The sequence below is a fragment of the Letharia lupina genome (genome assembly GCF_014066315.1).
Source record: "Letharia lupina isolate WasteWater1 chromosome Unknown contig_18, whole genome shotgun sequence".
In the NCBI taxonomy this organism is placed as follows: Eukaryota; Fungi; Ascomycota; class Lecanoromycetes; order Lecanorales; family Parmeliaceae; genus Letharia; species Letharia lupina.
This window is the reverse complement of record NW_023502987.1, coordinates 131,472-154,611: the sequence shown is the minus strand read 5'-3', so window position 1 is coordinate 154,611 and position 23,140 is coordinate 131,472. Positions and strand designations below refer to the sequence as shown.

Sequence of the window (23,140 nt, the reverse complement as noted above, 5' to 3'; positions counted from 1 at the left end):
TGAGCAGGGTACAGTGAAGAGTAGCTACGGAAGAGATATCGGAAGAGACATACAGCCATGGAGATATGAGGACGGACGAGGGAGGGATACTGCGGAGGAGTGATCTCCATTTGGAGACATTGTGAGGGGCGCTTCATGAACTGATTGAAGCATATTTATACGCGTTTGGTCTTTTCGTGCCAGTTTTGTAGCGATCTTGTAAAGTATCAGTCGGGTTTCGAGTTGGACAGTTTACTCGTGTATGCAGGAGTATTGTCTGTCTGATCGTACACAGAGTCAGGAACAACTGTAGGCCGAAGTGGTTCGCTCGACTAGACAAGGATCTTTTTCCCATTTCTCAGGTTCTCGATCTCGCGCTTCAGCTCTTCCCGCTTCCTCTTCGTAGAGACATCTTCCCCTGCGATACGATCCAACTGAGCCTCCTCCAACCCACTCACAAAGTTCGGAGAAAACAGCCGGACCGGCGCAGTAGGTCCTGTAAGAAGGTAGTGATCCACTGCTTGCATGCAGACGACGTCCACAAAGCGCTTGCGAGCCACTTTGTAATAGGACTTGAGGATATCATGAAGGTCACGGATAGTGTGATCAGTGTTGCTTGCGGTCGAAGTTTGCAGGATGTCGTCAACTCTCACCACGTCGCCGTGATCTTCAACGTCGAATTTCATTTTCTCCATGAGCGCCTTCAAACGTTGCTGTCGGCTTTGAAATGTCAGTGTCGGTAGCTGAGGGTTTCGTGCTCTGTACATACCATTTCTCGAGGTTGTCGGCGAAGTAGTGGTTCTCTGTTAGCGGAGTGCCATTTCTCTCGACGTAGAGGATGAAGTTTGCATGATCGATACTCTTTTTATAGCGTTCTATCAGACCATCCATGAGCACCGACACGAGTGCCGACTGAACGCGTTGGTCCTCGCAGATAGCTGCAATTAGAGCAAGGATGAAGTTGTGGACATGGGACACGACATCACTAACGTAGCCTAGTGCGAGATTATCCCAATTGGCGGACTGCTGCTTCCAAATGATAGGAAGAAGCGACGCATCGAACGTTCCCAGCTCAAATCCCCGAGAGCTCTTGTAGACCTTATCGAGCCACGGTATGATACCCGTTGGCTTTGGCATTGGCACTTCGCAGTCCTCGTGTAGGATGTCATCAAGTTCAGGCTCGGGCCCTGTTTGACGAACACTGTGAGATTGCTCATTGGAGTCCTCGTCATCATCCTCCTCGGTTCCTTCGACGTGATCACCCTCCTCGGACAGCTCAGAACCTTGGCTGAATGTCATAGTGTGACCTCTCTTCCAAACATCGTCAGCGAAGATCGTATTGCGATCAGCCACAGCTGTGGCTAATTTCAGGCCCGGGACGCTGTCAAAGAGGTCGTCGGCCCCGTAGCGGGCTGCCAAGGCAAGGGAGGTTGTGCTATGGAATCGGGTCGCAAGGTTGAGCAAATACTCGCGCTGTTGTTCTCGATTTTCCCGGCAAGGCCCAAGCGACTCCAGTTGTCTCTTGCGCTCATTCAGTCTTCTATTGATGTCGGATTTTACCTAGAAAATCAGCTGCGGAATTCCACATCTTTGGAGACCAAGCCATACATTTGGGAACTCCTTCTTCACCATCTCCGTCAGGATGTCGCGGAGCTGTCCCTGAAGAGACTCAACGCCAACGCGGTTTTTCTGGAGTCTGGCCCAGGGTTCTTTGCTCTTGAAGAAATTTTTCTCCGAGGCGTGTCTATCAAAGCTAGGATTCTCGAGCTCCGATTGCCCAGGATTCCTGACCATCGACCAGCCGAGCTTGAGTTTATAGCTTCGACCTATTGAAGGTCAGTACCGTGGGCATCTTTTCTGCGGAGGTCTGTAACATGTGACTTACCTTCCACAAGATCAACGACGCGATGCTCGGCCCCTTTATCGACGAGATCTGGCTTGGTCAAAACCCCCAAGGTTCTCTGACCCTCTGTGTCACATTTCTCCGCCATCTTCAAGATCTCTTGGGTGGCAATATCGACATTTGCTGGGATGACTGCAAGAATGACCGACCTTGGGTTCCTCATATACTGATTCACCATATTTCTGACAACCTCAATGTCTGAGTCCGTGGTCACGCCTACTGTGGTATTTCTGAAAATTCCCGGAACGTCAATGACGCTCAAGTGCTGTTGCTTCGGGCCACAGATCTCAATCTTCAGCACATCGTCAGAAAATGTATCGGCTCTTTCATCAGGAGCTCCAAAGCCTTTGAGGCCCATGAGCTTGTGTACCTTTCCGCAGTTTAGTGCATGAGCCGAAAGTGATTATTGTTGGGATGGTCTGATAAGGCTCACCTCTCGTAAGATTTCTGCGAACGTTGGATCGTCTGCGAATTTTGGCTGGTCCAAAGTTTCGAGATTTCTCTGGTACTTCTTGAGTCTCTCTGCGTGATCAGGGTGCGCGTTTGCGCTGGGAAGTATTGACACGGAGACCTCTGTCGTGGCAGTCCTTCTGAATGTAATGTGAGTGGCGAATCTGGTGCAAAGTCCACTGTCACGTGGGAAAGGCAGGGCTGTGAGGCCTTCAAGCACCGAGCTTTTTCCACTGTATGAATCATTAGTGGCTGATTGGCTGCTACGCGCTGCTTGCCGCTGCTTGACGTACCTTGATTGATCACCTACTACAAGTAGCTATGGCAATGTCAGTCAGCTTCTCGCCTGATGATCCTAGATACCTACCTGGGGAAGAGAGACGTATTCGCCAATGTTGTGTTGGAACAGCTTGTCGATCGTCTCCAAGAGGACAGGATCAGCCAGGCTCTTTGCTGATGAGTTGTCTGCCATGATGAGCACAATCTGCAGTAGAAAGTAGTGTACGGTGAGAGACCGTTCTGTTCTGTGGAAGAATGGAAGAATGGAAGTGATGGTGAGGGAAGGAAGATTGTTTGCTAGTGGCCAAAGAAATGACGGGAAAATGCATGCAGTAGACCCAAAGGAGGTTATGCGACATGCACATGTCATGCAAGCCGCAGAAACAGGAAATGAGCTGGCTCTGAATTTGAAGTGAAAAAGACAAGGGCGAGCACAGGACATCGTGTCTTTTCGACTCAGCCACCGATCGTAAATGCCCCTTCTAGAGCAATCGATACTCCTAAACAGAGTCTACGCATTCCAGACTTTCATCTCCTTCAGCGACTACGGCTCGACAACAAGACTTTAGTCCACGCTCTTCGCTCGTTGACAGAGAATTCTTTGGTTTCATTGAGCTAGTGTCCTAAGACAGTGGTAAGGCGTTTCCCTTTTTTTTTGTTTGTTACTTCAAGGCCCTTGCCAGGTTGTATCTTCCTCCAAGCCCGGTTGCTACAAATTTGAGCATGCCACTCTCGCAGAGAATAGTAAGCAGAGTGGGTATGAATGCCTTTGTTATGATGACCAGGCGTATACCACATAGAAAGTGTGCCCATAGCTCTTTCATGCGATCCTCTTAATATTGCAAAAATCTGTTGATAATTGATAGCGTAAAGACGATGGGGAGATGTGAGCAGACGACAAGGTCTTGGTGACATGGGTGAGGTCAGACCTCGGCCGTTAAATCGCACATGCGCTAATCTAGCAGCAGACAGGCTTGGCGTCACTCCGGGAGCTATTCGCTGTGAGGGCGAACACCAACCAAAAAAATAAAAAAGGTTGATCACACTCCCAATACCAATTTGAGCTAATCACTGCCCGCCACATCAAATCTGGAGCCTTGGTAGCTTGTACCCCTTTTTGAATCCTTGCTTGCGTCATGGCTGCCCTATCTTCACCTCGTCGCCCTTCCATCAGCACTCGGCACCCCACAGCGCCTCCCATCATGTCTGTTAATGGCCACTTTGCAAACATGGGCGAGAAGCCCACAAAAGAGCAGTATGAGCGTGGAATACAGGTCATCAACGAGAACCAGGAATTCAAGTAGGCGCCCGCGTCCGTACGTGGGCTCGGGAAAGACTGACCAGACCTAGTCCTACCCTCCCGAATTACCTATCCTTCGAGAAAGTCTCGCCCGCTGGCTTCAATTATCATCTTATATCTGTCTTTGGATCGCAGTCAACCGGAAAATCTACGCTGCTAAACTACCTGTTTGGTACTGAGTTTGGGGTCATGGCCGAGGACGATAGGAGGCAGACTACAAAGGGAATATGGATGTCGAAGAATAAAAAGTCCCATGCAGTGACAGATTCAAAGACAATGGCGGACAATATCCTGGTCATGGATGTCGAGGGCACAGACGGCAGGGAACGCGGCGAGGACCAAGACTTCGAACGCAAGAGTGCCTTGTTCGCGTTGGCCACGAGCGAAGTTCTCATAGTCAATATTTGGGAGCACCAAGTAGGACTGTATCAAGGTGCAAACATGGGGTTGCTGAAGGTGGTCTTCGAGGTCAATCTCGAACTGTTCCTAAAGGACAAAAAGTATGCGCATCAGGCTCTGGGCTGTGAATAAGGTGCTAAACGGAGACAGATCGAATCCACGGTCATTACTCTTCTTCGTCATCCGCGATCACCTAGGCACTACGCCACTCGCAAATCTTCGGAACACGCTCATACAAGATCTCACGCGCATCTGGTCAGGCCTGAACAAACCGCCAGGCTTGGAAAAGTCGAAGATTGGGGATTACTTTGACTTTGCTTTCGCGGCGCTGCCACATAAGATACTCCAACCAGACCGGTTTGTCTCCGAGGTGGAGAAGTTGGGCTCAAGATTCAGAGAAGGCTTCCGAGATCCAAGACGGGATGCTTTCAAAAGTGATCAAGAGTCTGATGGGGTCTTCCTATCGGAGTACCACCGACGGATCCCTGCGGATGGATTCTCGATTTACGCACAGCAGGTTTGGGATCAGATTGTGAACAACAAGGACTTGGACTTGCCTACACAACAAGAGTTGATGGCACAATTCCGGTGTGACGAGATATCGCGGGAGGTCCTTGAAGGATTCGATGAGACGATCATACCATTTGAGAATAAGCAGGCTGAGGGCACTCGATTGGGCCAACTGGAGGTCCTTGGAGGCTTAGGAGCTGCAATGCGAACAGCTAGGATGAAGACGGTCAAGGCATTTGAGACGGAGGCAAGCAGATACCATAAGGGTGTCTATGCACGGAAGAAGGGAGAGTTGGAGAGCAAGATCGACGGACGTCTCAAGGTACTGTTCCAAGGCCAGCTCTCGGCCGCACATAAGTCCGGAGTCAAAGATTTCAGTGATGCAGTGAGCGCCGCTGTGAAAGCTGGGCAGAAAAAGGGTGCAAGCTACGATTTCGCTGAAATCGTAGATCGGGAGAAGAAGAATGCTTTATCGAAGTATGACAAAGAAGCCAGGGGCGTTCTGGTCGAAGGGGCACCATGGAGCAGTTACAAGCAGGAGATGTCCCTCTACCAGAAGGACCTGAATGAGGTCAGCGGACGACTCAGACGAGAGGAAATGCGCCGATTGGCGACGCGTGTTGAGCGCTGGGTACGATCACGGCTCGGCGAGTTAGTAGGCTTGGAGTTCAACGCGCTGGGGTCTGGAAGAGGGGGCTCAGGTGCCCCAGAGACAGGTGAAAGGGGCAGTGAAACAGAGATTTGGGACCGGATATGGAACGTCTTCATCAAGACTGTGCAAGAAGCCGAGCGAAGGTTCACAGATCGTGCGAAGAGCTTCGACGCAAGTCCTGGTGAGGTGGATGTGGGTTTATGGAGACTGAGACGAAAATCATGGGGTGTGCTGCGTGCGAAAATTGATGAGGAGATGATGGAAGGGAACTTGCTTTTGAAGCTTCGGGAGAACTTCGAGGACAAGTTCCGCTACGACGAAGCTGGTGTGCCAAGGATATGGCGCCCTACGGATGATATCGAAGGCATCTACACCAAAGCACGAGAGTCGACACTCACATTGATACCCTTGCTGTCGCGATTCCAATCCTCGCACACATCGACACCACCACCATTGGATGACTGGATTGGCAATGCGCCGCCTGAAGCAACTCCCGCAGACGAAGAGGACCTCACGCCAATCGGCGGTGTGGATGAGGAAGAAGGCAAAAGCTTGGAAGAAGAAATGTTGATATTGAGTGATGCCAAAAAACAGGATGTGACGACTCGGTTCAAGAAGACTGCTGATGGGGTTTATGTTGAGGCGAAGAGAAGTGCTATCGGAGGCATGACTCAGGTGCCTTTGTATTTCTATGGGTTGCTTCTGGCGCTGGGATGGAATGAGATTGTTGCTGGTGAGATGAACATTTCCTGCTCCCTCTACTATCACAACGCCGTACAGTACTCATACACTCACAGTGCTTCGAAATCCTGTCTATTTCATCTTCCTGATCCTTTTTGGCGTCGGCGCCTATGTCACCTACACCCTTAATCTCTGGGGTCCAATGTACCAGATGGCCAATGCAGCTTCAGCCCAAGCATTGGAGGAGGGCAAGAAGCGCCTGCGAGAGTTCTTAGAGGAGAGTAATGCGGGAAGGCAGGCTATGGCTATGAGTGGCCAGGATGATGTACAGATGCGGAAACTCAACGGGCATGGAAAGGCGGCTGTAGAGGAGGAAGACGATGAAATATGAAATTACAGGCCTGAGGCCTTGTATATTTGGTTAACAGAAGACATCTACATCATTTAATTAGTTTAACACTTAGAAAATGGTATACGGCCGTGCGGCGAAGCCTCAAAGGGGGCAGCAGCATGCCATGTCTTGGCGCCAAGCATTTCTATGCCGAGGTAAATATCGTGTCAATCCGCCTCGATCGGAGGATTCCAAGCCTTCCGTCTCCTGTCTCCTAATAACGGCGTCCATGTGCAGGCAGGGAGAGGCTTAAGTACAGCCTCTTCGCCCTTGGGCCATGTCTAAATCCCTTTGCCTTTGTTTTCTTCAAATTCAATCTGTGGCTCTCACCACTGTCCTTACCGCGTCCGAGCAAGTTACCAAATCTTCCCAGTTCAAGCAATGGCGCCAACATTGTCCACTCTGCGCAGCAAGCTCGGCTTCGCTGGCAAGGCTGGCGTCTGGAAGTTTCTCGCTCTCATCTTCGCCCTTCTGAATCTTAAAAGCTTACCCTTTGTCTGGCACGTAAGACCTCCCGGTTCCCTTCTCCTCTTATCGCATACACCGAGCCTTTGAATCATAGCCCTCCAGACTGACATCCCGCTCCCCAGATCCGGCTCTTAAAAGGCCTCTTCGCCCAGCGCCGCACATCCCGCCTCCGCTTAACGACCACTCCCGGCCCCTCTACACTCTTCCAACCCCTCATAACCTCCTCCCGCTCCGGGTTCCTCGAATGCGACTACAATTTGCACAAATCCAACTCGACCTACTTCTCCGACTTTGACGTCGGGCGACTCGAGCTCTTAGTATCCCTCTGCTCACATGGTTTAGACAAGACGAGGAAGGAGCTTGCACTGGAAGAGAAAGAGGGAAGAGGTGATGGAGCAATGGGAAAGGGGAGATTTGACATCAGATTAGGTGGTGTGAGCTGTCAATTTAGAAAGGAGATCAAGCCGTATGAGAAGTTCGAAGTGTGGACTCGGGTGCTTTGTTGGGATCGAAAGTGGTTTTATGTAATCTCGCATTTCGTTAAGCCCGGGGTTTTCAGGCCGAAGAGTTATATGCTGCAGCCTTGGCGGAACGGAAGACGGCAGAAAGATCACGACGCAGAAATTGATGGAATTGTTGCCAATGGAAACACAACACCGTCACCACATCCCGCCATCTTCGCCACCGGCATCGCCAAATACGTCTTGAAAAAAGGCCGCCTGACCATCCCCCCCGAACGCGTATTCAGAGCCTCCGAGCTCCTGCCTCCAAAACCCGCAGACTACCAAATTCCTTCCGCCACTCCAACGTCGACTCCAGAGTCGACGTCGAACACTGCTGCGGCTGTATCGATTGTCGATCACATAACGCCTGGAAACACGGAGGATGTGGTAGTTGCGAGCTTGAAGGCTGGTGTTGGAAATGAGGATGGGGAGTGGACGTGGGAGAAGGTGGAAGAGGAGAGGAAGAGGGGGATGAAGATTGCGGAGATGTGGGGGGCGTTGGATGGGTTGAATGAGGAGTTTGCGGGTGACGGAGGGGTGGTTCTGGGACGGTATTGATTGCATAGATTTAGATCCGACATCATGGTAACTCTATAATCTTCGGATTTTCTGCTTTTAAACGTTGACATAAACTGAGGTGCACGACTATGTATATATATATATTGGATTTCCTACAATCGCCATTTATCTTGCATTCACGTTTCCTCAATGTCTTCCGAGCTCCTTCACCACCGACGAGATATGTCAAGCGCTGCTGAATAAGATCCCGCATCAAACCTCCCAGAGACTCGAGAGCGCGACCCGACGATGCATATGAGAAAAGATCGGCTTGCGAGATCACACTTTGCCTCCTTCCCTTTTTCCGCTCACCCAACAGATCCTGTCCACTCGCAGAGGCGATCCTCCCCTGAGCATAGTCGTGTACGCCTTTGCCGTCAAGAACTGCGGCGCGGAAAACACCCACCGTCTCTTCACGTACCTATCGACTCGGGCTCGGCCCCCGCCGCCGGAGACCGTCCCGGTCGAGCGTTTTTCTGCGATCGACCGTTCGGCGGGATTTTCGGCCATGATATTGTCTCTTGCATTGCTCCTCCTCTTTTCCTCGTCTGAATGAGATTCCGATGGTTGAGCGCATCGCTGTCCGGTGGATGTGGGACCCAGGCTGCTGATCCACGCGCATTTTGCTGCTTCGGTCAAATCTCCAGACTCCCCCATTGACTACGGTCGATGGGTCATCGAAGGCAGTGAAGCCTGGCGTGGCGGGCATCACGCACGGATTGCGGGGGAGATCGAGCATGCGTTTGCATCCCGTCGGGGTAAAAACCGACCCGCCGGATTTGATATCGACTTTCCTTCCCTCGCTTCGCATATCTCGTTCGAGTCCGCGAAATTGTGTGTGCAGGGTCCGTTGAGCATCACCGCACGTGATAGATCGAGACTTGGGATGTGGGATGTGAAGGGGTCGTGTGGCACGACAACAATGATATGGATGTCTAGTCATTCGTCGACTCGACGCTCGTGCTACCCCGGACGCCTTCACATGAGTAATGACGATTAGCTCTCGCCAGTCGCTAGCTCTAGACTCCGTATACCCCGGGGTCTTCGCCGTCCTCGAGCTCCGTACTGGGTTTCTTGGCTGATTGCATCTGATTGGATGTCGAGGTTGTGGCTGTCGATGGATGGAAGGATAGAGCATTATTTCCACCTGGCTCGTTCGTGAGCTTGAAAGCGTCGACCAGCGTTCGATGTATGGTTCGCTTGATCACTGGGGAAGAGTACAGAGTTGCTGGATTGCTTTGTAATCGCCTTGCCGTCCTACAGTTCCCGGCGCCCATGAGGTAGCTTTGCGATCTAGGCGAGGTGGATGTGATGCTAATTTCCAAGAATGCTTTGAGTGAGGATATTTGACGCTGTGTGTTCATTGGAGAGGGGTCGTCTAGTATGTTTGGAGACGACGAGTTAAGAGAGGCTGCGACTAAGCGAGGGTTGGGATAGATTGAAGTATGTCTATCTCCTCGATTTGAACCTCGAGCTGTTCGCTATCAGTAGCGCGGGAGAGTCAACGACTGCTTGTCTTCGGACTCGAAGCGACAGGCTTGGACGGCGTGTCCTCCTAGACACTTAGGACTGAAAGATACCGCAAGACAGACAAGAAACCTTTCATGCCCAGGAGAGATGGCAGCGCCGCCAACAGCCCCATGTTTGACATTAGAGTAAGGCCTGCAGAGTTGACTGTGCCTTTGAGGTCTTTGAACTTATCAACGTATGGGAGTTCTAATAAGCATTAGCTATTGGAGTTGTCTTCATACTAGGCTAGGCTGTTTCGCTGGTGGCCCTTTTTGGTAGAAGTCGCGATGCTTCAGATTTTCGAGCGCTGTGAGGGATCCGTGCCGTTCGGAGTTCATGATCTCGGGTGCAGGACAAGGGGAAATTCTAGGAGCCGGGAAAACAACGCGTGTGCCTGTTGTTGAAAGAATACTAAATCGATGTCCTTTTTTCATCGTCCAATATGTTCGTGTTCAAATATGATATGAGGGCTGTGTGTTTCTCAACGGGAGCAATTGGAGGTATGGAGTTTACAGTAATCTTTCGCGTTGGTCTGATTCGATGCATTTAGATGATAGTGGCGACTATGAGGACTAGATGCAACTTGGCACGTTCATCGCTACTGTCTTCCCTCCGCGGTGCCCCCATTCATCTTTTTCGGATACAACATCATTCATGAATCTACGTTCCTCGTTAAAGGATTTCTTCGAATGTCAAAGATCTATATTGTTACGAGCTTCCCTTTCCAAGACCGATCCTCACTCAAGCTGATACTCCGGTCGGCCGTTTCAGAACAGAAGCTGACGTCCCATGGCGGCGCAGCGGGAGCATCTCGCAGCCTCACAGCCCCTAAATGGAATCGCAATACTCAACGAAGGATGCCGCACTGTATCCAGCTGCGGATCCTGGGAATCCCAATGCGCTGCGTATCCTCCCCCAAAAACAGGGCACTCCCTATGATTTCCTACAGATCCTCATATCAGCGGTCGAAGGCTCATGATGACTTGACATGCAACGTGCTATTACCCCGACAAGAGCATAGCAACCGGCTTCGAGCTCTGCAACTCCACCCTTGCGGGCCCTGACAGCGCGGGCAGCGCTTGCTGCACTGCGGCTGACATTTGCACCACCGGCGGTTACTGCTTGAACAATCAGTACTATCCGTATCGAGGCGCTTGTACGGACAAGTCGTGGAATTCGGGTAATTGCGCCAGCGACTGCCTGGATGGTGAGTCACTTCCATCCGTTCTGTAAATCTCGGGCGGCATCGAACAGGAACTGGTGATGGCATGGCAATAATGTTCGGTCAAGCTGATCGCTGTTTCCCTTATCCTAGCGGTCCCCTTCAGATCGGTCGCGGCAGTCCCCTGTGGCGGTTCTGGTAATTACAACGGCGAGTTCTGCTGCTCGCTGGAGCAGACCACCAGCTGCTGCAATGCGACCTTCGGCAACGTTTTCGGAAGGCCGTATGCGCCCGTCACCTTGGCGGCGTCAACGGTCAACGGCACCAACGGCACGAGTACTACTGCAGTCACCACGGTGACTGCGAAACCCGCCGGGCATTCGAATTCTGACGCGACCAAGGTTGGGGTGGGAGTTGGGGTTCCGCTGGGTCTGTTGCTCCTGCTGAGTCTGGTTTTTGCGGCGTGGACTGAGCGGAGGCGGAGGAGAGATCTGGAGAGATTGGCAAGAGAGACAGGTTGGTCTGGTGGGCAGTGGGATCATGAGAAATCGCACGTAGGATCGTAGGCATATGGTAGGAAAGCTTTACGGCATGATGCTGGAGGCGGGAAAGGAACGATGGCGGAGCTGGCTGATGAGGAAGTTTATGAGGCGGGAGGAATGTTCTGATGAGACCGACCGATGGTCGGCCGTGTGGGAATGGCTTGGCGTTATGCAATCTCTTCATGTGATTCTCCTTTATTGCACGTCTGACAAGCAGACGTAAGTAGATATGTGAGAAGTTCGCAAGGACGGGTTCACTGCCTCTTTCGTGCTCGCAAATTGCAGCTGGTCATACAATACCATCTCGTTCTTCTGTCAACAGTCATCTGTTCCTCCAAGTCTCATCTCACCTTGGCTCAAGTGAGACCATGAGACACCGTATGGTACAGGACTGTCAAAACCCAAATAAAAAACATTTTCTAAGGAGGCTGACATGTCAAAGGGTTGACAGAAGGAGGCAGTTCCATTTTCGAATGTCGCATATATCCCAAAGGTCGAGCTGTACAGAGCATAGACTACCACGACATCATGCGCGCCTTTGCCTAAGAATGCCTTGTGTCATGCCAAAGGAAATTGCTAGCGCAAGGCTGTGGTAAAAGGCTGTACGCTTAGCCAGTAGGATTGCAGCGCGCGATGGCGCATAGAGTATACGCTCGAGCCATCATTTCGTCGATTGGTGAGACTAAAGCGATTCGTGAAGAGTGGCTGATGCATCGGGTACGTCATGTCTTAGTGTATGGACATGGCTCTGAGTATTTGTCTCTGTTCTTCGTCGCGAGATGAATCCTACGGCAACATGAAACCGCCTCAGCAAAAGAAGTCCCCTTTCATCCACTTACTCTTCTGTTTGATCAAGGCACGTACGGGTAGTCGTTGACTGGTGTTGTCTTTTTCTAAGTCCTGGGATTCGACATTCACCATGTGCTTTTACGATCAGTACCAGTTCGATTGCGGAGATTTCAAGTTCGGCCATTTCAGACGTCGTTGCAGTCGCTTTTGTCCGCGTGGAAGATCTTGCGGCTTGAAAACAGCCTACGAGGTCTTTCAACTGCAGAAGAAGTGTAGTCTCTGCGACAAGATAACGACAAATCGCCACGGGCAACAGCAGGAATGGGATCGCATAGAATGTTTGGAAAGCAAGGAGCAGGCTGATGACAAAGGGGTACAACGATCGATCGACATCATCAATCAACTGCAGCAAGAAATCCTTAAACTTGAAATGGAGAGGCGTGGACGGCAGATCACGACACCTGGCTATGATCTTGAGAATACTGGAAGTGCCAGTCTTGGGCCCACAGCTGAGAGCGCGGACCTGGTCGCCACCACTACCGCAAGCATCGCCACCAAATCTAGTCCTTCGCCGCCATCGGACAAGCTAGAAGACAACATTGAAGGGGACCCTTCTCTGCCGAGAGCGTCGCCGTCTGCGACAAGAGCGAGTGATGCCTTACAGCTCGCAGAATGGAAAGCCTGCCCACTCAGTCTCCTTCGGGAAAGCAACTCGAAAGAGAATTGTACACGAAGAAGTACCCTGGCGAGATCGCAGAGCAGTTCCGCAATCGACTCATGGATGAGCGCGGGGCCTCCCAAAATTCAGCTTCCATCAAATATAAGTGCAACCACACAGGCGTCGAGAACCTTCCCGCGGTTTCAGCTTCAAGTTTTGATTATGAGATACCATTTCCTCGACACAATTTCCCTCATGAAGCCAGACGTGATCAAGAGCCGTATGGACAGCATTTGCGCTAAAGCGCCAACTGGATCAATGATGGATGATTTGGCGTCCGTTCATACAAGGACCCCCAGACCATGGTTGGCAATACGCCGAATGTCGCAAGATCTCGGTACCAGCGTACTGCACACCATACTGAGCATGCTGTCGGATGCCCTGATGCGCACGAGCAACATCTCACACGCTAAACCAAGCGAATTTGCACTGACCGCCGGCGAACGAAAGCTTCTAGAGGGACCATTCTATGACTGCATCTATGCGAGAAAGCTTGTCATGGTCTTCCTCCGTGATAATGTCCGAGCCTTTATTGATGGATCCACATTTCCGAATGCTCAACCTGTTCTCATAACGAAACCTCAGTAACTGAACATAATTACCGTCAAAGGTGCCGATTGTATCGAAAGAAAGGCAATATCAGCAGAGAAAAGAAGTTCAACAGGTCCTTTGGCCGCTCGCTTAGTTCAAGCCTTTACTTTTTTCTCGCTTGAAGTTTTTGGTGAGCTTGTGAAGACTATACCTTACAGAACCTGCTAATGTTGGCCAAGGAAGTTTGTCAACGATCACCCTGTGCCATCTGTATAGAATACTACAGTGGGTTCTTCGCCAGAGTCGATGGCAGTCAATTTCAGCAGCTGTTCCTTCGTTGAGAGAGTGCCAAGGCTCGAAAGACCAATCTAGCATCGATGAATGGATTTCAAGACCCTTCCCCGGGTTCTGGACTTGCAAAAGCGGCTTCGTTCTTTGGCGATCTCCATGTTATGGTACCAAAGCTCAGACCGATGTCAGGGCTTTCTGCCTGTCGTCTATCGATGACACTGTTCTCGGCAATCTCACCAGAGTCTATTGGCATGCTCTCTGCAGACCATCTCTCCTGCCTCGACAGTGCCAGGCGGGAATTCTGCCCAAAATCCGTCTAGGTCGTACTGAATGCCGGAAATGCCACGATGCCACTCTGAGAGTGTCCAACCTGAAAGGCAATCATAAAAGGCTGCTGAGTCTTCTGATTGACCAGCCATGCGTAACAGGAAGCTCGAGGCGAAATCTGGTCTTACGGAATCTTGAGACTCTCAAATCAACAAGAGTATTATGTTGGAACTCGAGAGCTGAAAGATCTACCAGCCTTGACGAGCCCCGCGACGAAAACCGGACTAGGCATCACGAGTCCAACGATGTTGTGGGAGACAAGCCACATAAACTGAACCAAGGACGCAAGAGAGCCTTGGATAGCGCCAATCAAATTCACCCCTGCATCACTTCCGGCGTCAACAGTGATACGCCTAACCTTTTATTCCCTCGGTGACGGTGTTCAGCACGATGAAGGCCATGCTTCTGAAAAGCCTCCGAGTTGTGGGTCTGAGTGAGCCATTACTAGAAAGAGGCAAATGTCGCGTGCGATGGAAATGCGTAAGCAATCCTTGGTAGTCCAAACTGATTAGTTTTTGTACTGATCAAGTCTAACAGCGTTGCGGCCGTCGCATGTTTGACGACTTTATAGAGCGACGGCCTGGCGCTGCCAGAGACCTTGAAAAGCGGTTGAATAAGAAGGCTGCAACCGGCTCTGGACCCAGCCAAGATCAAAGGTCGGCCGCAAACTCCCGAGCAAAAAGTCCACCAACCACTGTCAGTGCCCAAAGCCCGCGTTCGTGGGATAACGATATATCATTGGAGACTCCATCTCGATCCTATGAGCCATGTTTACGGGGCAGAGCCGACGATTCAATATCCATAGATTGCGATCCGGAACGCCACTGGCTGCTAGTCTGTGCGAGATCAAAGGAGCGGCCCACGAGTCTTACGCAACTAGACCTCTGTTGCACCTCATCTGACAAGGAGCTCTTCCAGGATCTCAAGCAAACTTATGTGAGACTGAAAAGCAAATGGGCCCGGGTATTTTCATTCAAAAAGGTCCAGAGTATCCGTTTCGTTCAGGTAAGCCAATAAAAACACGCCTAAAGAGGTCTCGCTTATGCAAAGGGTCAGTTTGAACTGCACATCAAAGATCTCGTAGACATCCGCAAGGTACCCGACATGCCCCCGGAGACGAGAAAACATGAATACCTCTACCAACCTTGCGACCTGGTCCCTCCCGTAGGCGAAAATCTGATGGCGCATCTCTTCCACCACCCCGAGGATGCGAATGAGAGGTCGATAACATGTCTCCGAGCGCCGAAAAAGCGCAAAGCCAAGCTTTCAGTTTGTCCACAGCAAGGCACCAGCGTGGGATGGGGAATCCACCTCGTCGAAGGCTGGGTCGTCGCACGAGTCTGGCTTCTCATCCTCATCTTGTTCATCTTCGGGAGCCTTGCTTTTGGCATATGCTGGGCTGCACTGCAACACGATGTTCAAACAGCTTTTGCCGTCTCGGCGTATATTGTGTCTCTCGGTGGCCTTGTCGCTGGGACTATGCAGGCTTTTATGGCATGAGGCTAGCGACGGCGTCCTGGTGCAACAGCGCAGTCAGGCCGTGGGGATATGCCAGGACATACAGCTCTTCAAATTCGACCGAGATGTTGATGTCTTCGTCATCGATCGGGATTCATAATATTGTAGTGGATTCACGGCTGCGGATGCTAGGTAGTTCCGAAAGCGTAAAATCTGACTTGAGTGTCCAAGGAAAAGGAAGGGTATTTTGCTAAGCGATGTAAGATGGGAAAACTTTAAAGAATCATTTGGCCAATCAGCTGTCTGTTTGCCTTCAAACATGCTGTTTCATCTTAGGCTGTTAAGAACACCGGCATCGCTGACTTGGGCTATGGAAGTTTTTCAGTGTCTAAGTACACGTGTCTGATGTTAGTCATGGTGTGGTGTTTTCAGAAAGGTACGGCTGTGTAGCCCTTGCGGACGATGATACAAATACGACTCAGAATTAAACAAGTCACATCATGTTGGCAACTTTGAGGGAGTACGCCATTGTCTGTTGCATTAAGAGGTGTACGTGAGCTGCAGGTATGGAACAACAGATGTTGGAAAAGGCGGTTGGCGTGGGAACATGGAGGCCGCCCGATGGAGTGTGAGCAATATTACGGGCGGTGTGGATATAATTGGTGTCATCGCACACTGAACGAGAACAAGACTCCTTGTGCATCGCAAGCTTTTGGTATATCCCAAAAGACATTGTTTGGCGCGTCGTCCCCAGTGAACACATGAATTTCAGATAGCTGCGGTAGCAGCACGTCCTTTACTTCCAAGGTGCTTAGTATTGCTTCACGGATTTGCTCTAACGTTCTGGATACATCTACGTCGCGCATGGAAGGCATGAAAGGCCAGGTTAGAGGCCTTAGACGGACGATCCGGATCGAAGGCGGCAGCATCTCGGGAAAGCCTCGGACACTGGAGTCAGGATCGTTGAAGAACAGAGCCAGCTCGGTGTCGATCTCTCGCAGCACTTTGAACTCGCGAAGACTACAGCTCTCAGTATATGCAGTGCCTTGGGGCAGCAAGATCAACTTCTCAAGGCTTTGCTTAGCGTGGTGCAACAGGCCGACGCCGAGCCAGTACCAGTCCGGCAGTTGCCGTGTAGAAAGGGAATCCGATCTGAGGGAGGTAAGGGTGAAAGATCTGAGATTCTTAGTACACCCAAGTACCTCAAAAAGCGCCTTTTCGCCAATATTACAATGAATGAAAGCGAGGTCGACGATATTTAGTTCATGCGGGCGCAGGTGCCATTCGAAATCGCGCTCCTCATTGCCAATCGTTAAACCTTCTATACAACATGAGGCCAGGGAAGGTAGTGATATAAAGGAGTCGAAAATCTTCATCAAGTCAGGATCCTCCCAATCCGTGTCAATATTGATCGAGACATGCTTCAAATGGGAGAGGTATGTGCCTGCAGGTGCATTTTTGATCCTTTGAGTTGTTCTCGAAAGATATTCTATGGGCATTCCAATTGAAGATATCTCGAGATCCTCCAAGTTGGGTAGCTGGAGTAAAAGCAGAGCGAGGATTGGATGATCCTCGGTAGAGTGTTGAATGGCCTGCAGCCACTCATCTACCTCGTCTGCCCGAATGATCTGCGTTTTCTGCAGTGCGGTCCTGACGAGCTGCAAATTGTTCGAACGGCACCGAGATTTCTGGGACTTTGTAGACGCAGGACTTCGAGCATTGTCAGTTATGGCCTCCCACACAGGCCCCCAGCTGTCCACGGTCAGGCTGCGCACGTAGTGAGCGATTCGAGGTTTAGCGAGGATCTTGATTAGGAATCTAGCTAACGCAGGGTCTCGATCACCGAAATTATCGATGGATGAGAACCATTGTTTTAGTCTGCGGTGCTCTGCGAGAATCGGCGCCGCCAAGTAGGAGATAGATTTGGTGACGGCACATGCTGAACCGAGATCGCGAGGAGCGACATGCCGCAAGATCTCCAAGACGAGCTCTTTGCAAAGGTCAGAGAATCCTGCCATTTCGTTTCTGGGTAGGTGTGGTGGATGAAAGGAGAGAATGACTTCAAGAGGGAGAGTTTTTTTAACGAGTGAATACCAGCGCGTTGTATGGTGGGGCACCAGCTGAGTATATTTGAGCGCGTTAGGCCCCATCCGAATATCGGCGGCATTGAGCTTGATAACGGAGGCGGTCCTGGCCTTTCGTATCAGGAAAATGAACAATAGCAAACACTAAGTAGGAGACGTTGACTGTCAAGACTATAAGAATTTCACTGATCTTAAAGATACACCTACAGCAAGAGTATCAGATATCTGCTGATTCTCAATATGTGCCTCGTAACTCGGAAATACAGTCTCCGAGCGAGACGCCTTGTAAATGGAGATTACCTGCCTCCTTCTCCTTTTTATCTCCAGAAACAACGATAGGTTTTCTTGTCCCAGGCCCGAAAACGCAACTGGAACCGTCACACTGGCAATTTGCCTTGACAATGGCCACCGCTATCGTCTATTACGTAGAGCTCGACTTGTAAACCCCAGGATTCCGCGTCTGCATTTTGCAGCCTGACAAGCTCGATGGTCCCACCAGCTGCATTCGGAGCACTGTCTCGTTCGGGCTGGAAATCGATTTCATCTCTGCCGTTGGAAGTATTTTCGAGCATTCAGAAAATGTCCACGAATTTATTTCGCAGGTTGAGGAATGAGAGAGAATGAGGGAGATTGAGTGGACCAAGGAAAGCCAGGGCATCTCACGCACTATTGAGAGCCGTCTTTCTGTATATTACTCACCATCCTCCCAAGGAGAAGAGTTCTTAACGCAGGACTTTCATTTCCTTGGACACTGGAGGCACTGATCGAGTCGTTGAAAATACGAACGAACTGCGACATACGTTCCCGAACGTTTCCGACAAAAGCAAATCCTGACTTATCGTGTAGTGTTCACCTATCATGCGGTCAACGGCGCCATCTTTGCAATCTCACGAGGCATGGTAGTTATGATCGTACATCCGATCCTTGAAGACATCGAGATTTCGGTTTGAAAGGGAGCAGCGCTCCGTTGGTTCTACGCCCAAGATTTAGTGGGGGGCAATCCTGGATACCTCCCAAGCCACGAACCTCTTAATGGCTAGTTGACACTGCTATGTGGAGCATCCTGGACGAGGAAACAGTTGAGTCAAATGTCAAATGATGCCATCTCCGTCTTTATCAACGCTATTGCATTCGCGTATCTATTCAGGAATCCCACCAATGCGACTTCCACCGTTACTGGCAGCGCGCCTGCTAACCAGTCCACGTTCCTACCCACATGGCTACTGAACAAATGTAGTCCTATGTAAGTCGCCGTGTGGTCTGAGATTAAGGGAGGTTTCCCTATCTGCAACCGTACTCTAGAGTTGTGGTACAGGAGAATGCCTTCGTTCTTGATCATCCTTACAGCTCTAATTTGATCCATCAGACTCATCTTCGGAATCCGCGCCAATGTCAGAGATCCTCAGTCCAGATTCTTGCGCGTTCATACGAAACTTGATATCCTTCTCGCATCTAGGGCCATGGACAGTCAATCCCCAGCAGTGGATCTCATTGAGCCAATTGATCAGTTCCCGCACGCTGGATGTGTTCATACAGTCTCCATGATAAACCTCCGTCATCTTACAACCTGCCCATTCGAATTCCGGGGTCAGTACAGGTACGATGCACCAGATATCGAACTCCGATCCGGTCCAGGTAATGCCATAGTGTCTAAGGGTCTTTACAAGCGACTTCGTCCAACTCCTCCCTAGAATTCCAATGGTCTTCTTCCGCAGGATGAAGCGATTGTAGAGGACTAAAGCCGCAGCCCCGGCGACCTGGTTGAGCGCTGCCTGCTCCATTTCGTCGTCTTTTTTGAATTCAATTGTGAGGTATGGGCAGGTCATCCGTTTTTTGATTACGAAGACCATGCGTTGAAGTTGAGTCACATAATCTTGGTTGAAGGGTTGAAGAGATAACCAGAAAGCACAATCTGGACGGAGGTCGAATTCGTATTCTGTCGAATGATCGTGATTGTCGTTGGCTATGACTGGCGGCGGAACCCAATTCGATGACTGCTTTAGTATAGGTTTTGCGACGAGCTGGACCGTTCTCTCGGTTCTCCAGCAACGCTTCAGTGCCAGGTTCACGTTACGAGGTTCTGCCTTCAAGATTGTCCCAGCGGCGTAGAACGCGAATTCAGCCTCGCAAAAGCCGCTTTGGACCATGCAGACGTATTCCGCCACAATCCTGTTAACAAAGTCCTCATCATCCTCTAGCCATAGTGTTGAATCTTTGGCTCCCCTTTCTTTTATATAATGTTGAAAGCGATTTCCCGTCGGCTCTTTGACCCCGAAATGTATGTAGGCCTTGACGGAGATGCCCGATTCAATTGCGATTGAGCGGGGAACCAGAATCCGGGAATCAAAGTCTTTGTCGTAAGGTGAAGGTCGCTTTGGCCTCTTACTGGAAGTCGTTGATGCAGATTGAGAAACTGTTTGTGAACGCAGGGTACGCTCGCTACCTGCCATACTGACCTTTTCCCACAAAGTGGTAATACTTTCTGAATCGGTCTCCGTGAGGAAAGTCGGCTCTGGTTTGAAAGATCTTGCGTCCTTCGCCGTCCAGTCCTTGTAGTAGGTGTCTCTCCCACGATCAAGGCTCGATGTGCTGTAGGCTACCACCTTGCGCCGTTTCTGACTAGGCTTGCGCTCTAATTGAGGATGATCTGAAAGAGAGAATGGGGTGCAGAAGATAGGCTGCAAAGTGTTGGGGAATTTATGTTGCTCGTAGATGTGTTCAACGAAGTGTGTCGTGCTATCTGAAGGATTTGACCTCATGCACAGCGTGTCTAAAGAGGGGCTCTGCATGTTTAGTGCGACTTTGGTGAAAATAGATACTGAGCAGTGTGGCGATGGATTTCAACGCGCGCTGCTGCTTTTCTGATGTCGTAATGTACTGTAGCAATCACCGCAGGGGACTCGGGGAGCTTTAGTCAGAAATGACGTTTGTTGTTGTCGTTGCCCGGCCAAAGTGCCAAGGAAACGCGATGTTTTGCCTCTGTGCCTGAACTGGCTCGCTTAACCCCGCTTGGCATTATCCTTAACTTCCACAACCTCTAACCTCCTGCCATCAGATTTGTCGTCAATCGCTGGTCTCTGCCATCGGTGCTTCGGCCACCTTCCAGTGAAAATGATCTGGGGAACCTGTCCGGTCAGAAACCATAAAGCAAGCATTCATTGGTAGGACGCTGCTAGCTGGACTTATCCTGAACGAAGAAATAGTTGAACCTGGTACTAAATAGCAGCATCTCCGCCTTCCCTAGCGCTTGTGCCTAGATACAGTCATTATGCTCAAGAGGCTAAAAGACCTGACAATTGCGCATAATTGGGCGCTCCCAGTGCTTGCAATTTTTTCGCATGAAGATTACTTCATTTACATCGAATTCCGGAAATGGCACACTCTATTCCTAACCAAAGCACAAGAAGAAACTCCGTTGGGGGGAAACTTCCCAAAACAGCGCATTTGCCAAAAAGCGAGTGGGTATCGCTTTGTTCGTGATGTGCAAACCGCAGTCCGGAAAAATGCTAGGATGATTCCGAGAAGACAAAGGATGTCAACAGTGCTCAGCTGTCCCAGCCTACTTTCTTGACTGAACGTGACCACTGAAAAAAACCCTTCGAAGACAAAGTCGACGACTTTGCTATCTTCTACCTTCTACCTCCACCGGCGTAGTTTCATCTAGTCATTACCATGTGCTACATGAACCAGTCGATTTGCATCGGCTGCTCCCACACCATCACCACCCCAGTGCGCCACCTCTCTCCACGCACACCGGACCTGCTTCACAAAATCTGCTCTGGCAGAAACGATGTCGTATGCCATATCCGACACCACAGTATCGAGTTCTGCCTCTTCTGCTACGAGAATAAGCTCAAAGCCATAGAGGCGCAGTTTACCTTCAAGGCGAGGGTTGAGATGGAAAAGGGAAAGTTGCTGGGATTTGGGAAGGGTCAAATTGAGGAGGTAAGGAAAAGGTTGACGAAGGAGTGGAAGAGGGAGGTGAGGAGATTGAATGTCGAATGGGAGGGTATGTGGAGCGTCTAAGAGTGCGGTTTGTCGTCCGGGATTACGCTTATGTATGTGCGTGAATTTTCTTGTGTCGTTCTCAAAAAATGAGAAAGGAGCCAAAAGTGTGCTAATTTCTTCTCAGGAAAGTCGAATGCCTAAGGAGGCAGTTTCTGGCAGATTCTCCGGCAATGATTGCATAACTAATAACACCGGTGGAGGTTGTAGCGTATCGCGCTACCGGCCAGAGACGTTCGGTCTCGGTTCCGGATCGGTTGGATCTTGCATATGGCGTGGCAGGCTACTTTCCCTGCCAATGACATCGAATTTTGGATCAAAGCCACTGAACCGACCAAGCATACTAGGAAAAGGCTAACTGATGGCAAAAAACATCTCCGACGAGGAAGAAATTAGCGTTGTGTTTAGCGTGCATCTACTATTTCATCTCATCATTGAGAAGCAAGAAGGAACCCAGACTCCTGAAAGTGGCTATTTGGGACCGTAAGAATGACAAAGAACAAGTGAAGGAAAGCTGCACGGCCTTGGATCTACGAAGATGCGGTCTCTGTGTCATGGCGATCGTGTGAACAATGTGAATGGCCATCGACATGCTGCCAAGATTGAAGTTTTCCATGCGGCTTCCCGTGTCCATTTCCCAAACCTAGGCTTTCGGCGGATCGAAGCCATCCAGAACGATTTTCGCCACATACAATAGTATTTGGAGACCGCGGGCTATCGGAGAAAGTACCTGCCCACAAGGATGAGTACGTGGACTGAGGATAGCGTACACCCACTCCAACGATCCCGTGAAAGTAGAACGAACACCTCCGAATGACTTCCTACACCATTCGGGAGATCAGCATTCTCCTCATATCCGATCCATCCGTGCGGCCGATCAAGCTAAGAAATGGAATATAAATTCGCTCGTCACATCTTGCTTCGTCTAGTCGATGACCAGAACCAGTGATTTGAGGGCTCCGAGAAGTCGTTTGGAAAGCAGTTCATGTCAACTGGCTGTCTTCAACGAAGGCTGTGAATGGTGGATAACGTGCAGCGACTGCCTCTGCCTGCAGTACAACGGTAAATTTGGGCTTGAGGAGCTCGTGCTTGCTCTGCAGGTTGATTTGAGTGTGGTAGTGTGTTAGACGGCACTATCGGCGGCATCTGCTGGCGAAGAGAGGTGGTAGAGTTTTGGGCATTGACTGCCCTCCCTCGTTTGATGGTGACAATTCTCTGCTCAGCTTAGAGCATCAAGTGATGTTTCGATCAAGGATCGTTGAACAGCAAGGCACTCTAAAGACCGCCTCAAGCTAGACGATCTGGAATACACATTCCAAGTCCGCAGAGCAAGTTGATATAGACTTGTTTTCGAGCTCAAGACGATGCTGTAGATTGAGTGAGAGTCTATCCACCCCGAGACGGCCTTATGCGCTGAACTCGCTGGGTGTTTTCAAACCATCTTCGCGGTATTCGCTCGCGGCGTAAATTATTAGGAGATTGTCAAGGAGCTGCAAGTGCCAAGTATTTTATTCGAGGGCGTATTCGCCGGCCTTCCTCTCCCCTGTTGTAAGTCTCCTTTCGGTGTTGTAGTATCTTCAAAAATTCTACGTTGGTCCAAGCTTCAACCTCACATGGTAGTAATACAAAAGGGCCCTCGGTGCCGACTATT

At 50.4% G+C, this 23,140-nt stretch overlaps 7 protein-coding genes across 7 annotated transcripts; 4 read left to right on the top strand and 3 right to left on the bottom strand.

Moving 5' to 3' along the window:
* Positions 1 to 311: 311 nt before the first annotated feature.
* HO133_003563 (uncharacterized protein) lies at positions 312 to 2,804 on the bottom strand (the record flags this gene model as incomplete). Its single annotated transcript, XM_037294485.1, has 7 exons — positions 312 to 699; positions 749 to 1,539; positions 1,588 to 1,805; positions 1,865 to 2,252; positions 2,316 to 2,565; positions 2,626 to 2,651; positions 2,700 to 2,804. The coding sequence occupies 7 exons, from the start codon at positions 2,802 to 2,804 to the stop codon at positions 312 to 314; spliced, it is 2,166 nt and encodes a 721-aa protein (XP_037149173.1).
* Positions 2,805 to 3,813: 1,009 nt separating this feature from the next.
* HO133_003562 (uncharacterized protein) lies at positions 3,814 to 6,544 on the top strand (the record flags this gene model as incomplete). Its single annotated transcript, XM_037294484.1, has 4 exons — positions 3,814 to 3,911; positions 3,962 to 4,411; positions 4,461 to 6,205; positions 6,270 to 6,544. The coding sequence occupies 4 exons, from the start codon at positions 3,814 to 3,816 to the stop codon at positions 6,542 to 6,544; spliced, it is 2,568 nt and encodes an 855-aa protein (XP_037149172.1).
* A 381-nt stretch (positions 6,545 to 6,925) lies between these two features.
* On the top strand, positions 6,926 to 8,073 carry HO133_003561 (uncharacterized protein; the record flags this gene model as incomplete). The annotated part of the gene is made up of 2 exons (XM_037294483.1): positions 6,926 to 7,048; positions 7,135 to 8,073. 2 exons carry the CDS (start codon positions 6,926 to 6,928, stop codon positions 8,071 to 8,073), a joined length of 1,062 nt encoding a protein of 353 aa, XP_037149171.1.
* Positions 8,074 to 12,082: 4,009 nt separating this feature from the next.
* On the top strand, positions 12,083 to 13,381 carry HO133_003560 (uncharacterized protein; the record flags this gene model as incomplete). The annotated part of the gene is made up of 2 exons (XM_037294482.1): positions 12,083 to 12,146; positions 12,318 to 13,381. 2 exons carry the CDS (start codon positions 12,083 to 12,085, stop codon positions 13,379 to 13,381), a joined length of 1,128 nt encoding a protein of 375 aa, XP_037149170.1.
* Positions 13,382 to 14,412: 1,031 nt separating this feature from the next.
* Positions 14,413 to 15,442, top strand: HO133_003559 (uncharacterized protein; the record flags this gene model as incomplete). The annotated part of the gene is made up of 3 exons (XM_037294481.1): positions 14,413 to 14,436; positions 14,480 to 14,947; positions 14,993 to 15,442. The coding sequence occupies 3 exons, from the start codon at positions 14,413 to 14,415 to the stop codon at positions 15,440 to 15,442; spliced, it is 942 nt and encodes a 313-aa protein (XP_037149169.1).
* A 623-nt stretch (positions 15,443 to 16,065) lies between these two features.
* On the bottom strand, positions 16,066 to 17,418 carry HO133_003558 (uncharacterized protein; the record flags this gene model as incomplete). The annotated part of the gene is made up of 1 exon (XM_037294480.1): positions 16,066 to 17,418. One exon carries the CDS (start codon positions 17,416 to 17,418, stop codon positions 16,066 to 16,068), a length of 1,353 nt encoding a protein of 450 aa, XP_037149168.1.
* Positions 17,419 to 18,833: 1,415 nt separating this feature from the next.
* On the bottom strand, positions 18,834 to 20,273 carry HO133_003557 (uncharacterized protein; the record flags this gene model as incomplete). Its single annotated transcript, XM_037294479.1, has 1 exon — positions 18,834 to 20,273. The coding sequence occupies one exon, from the start codon at positions 20,271 to 20,273 to the stop codon at positions 18,834 to 18,836; it is 1,440 nt and encodes a 479-aa protein (XP_037149167.1).
* Between the last annotated feature and the right edge of the window lie 2,867 nt (positions 20,274 to 23,140).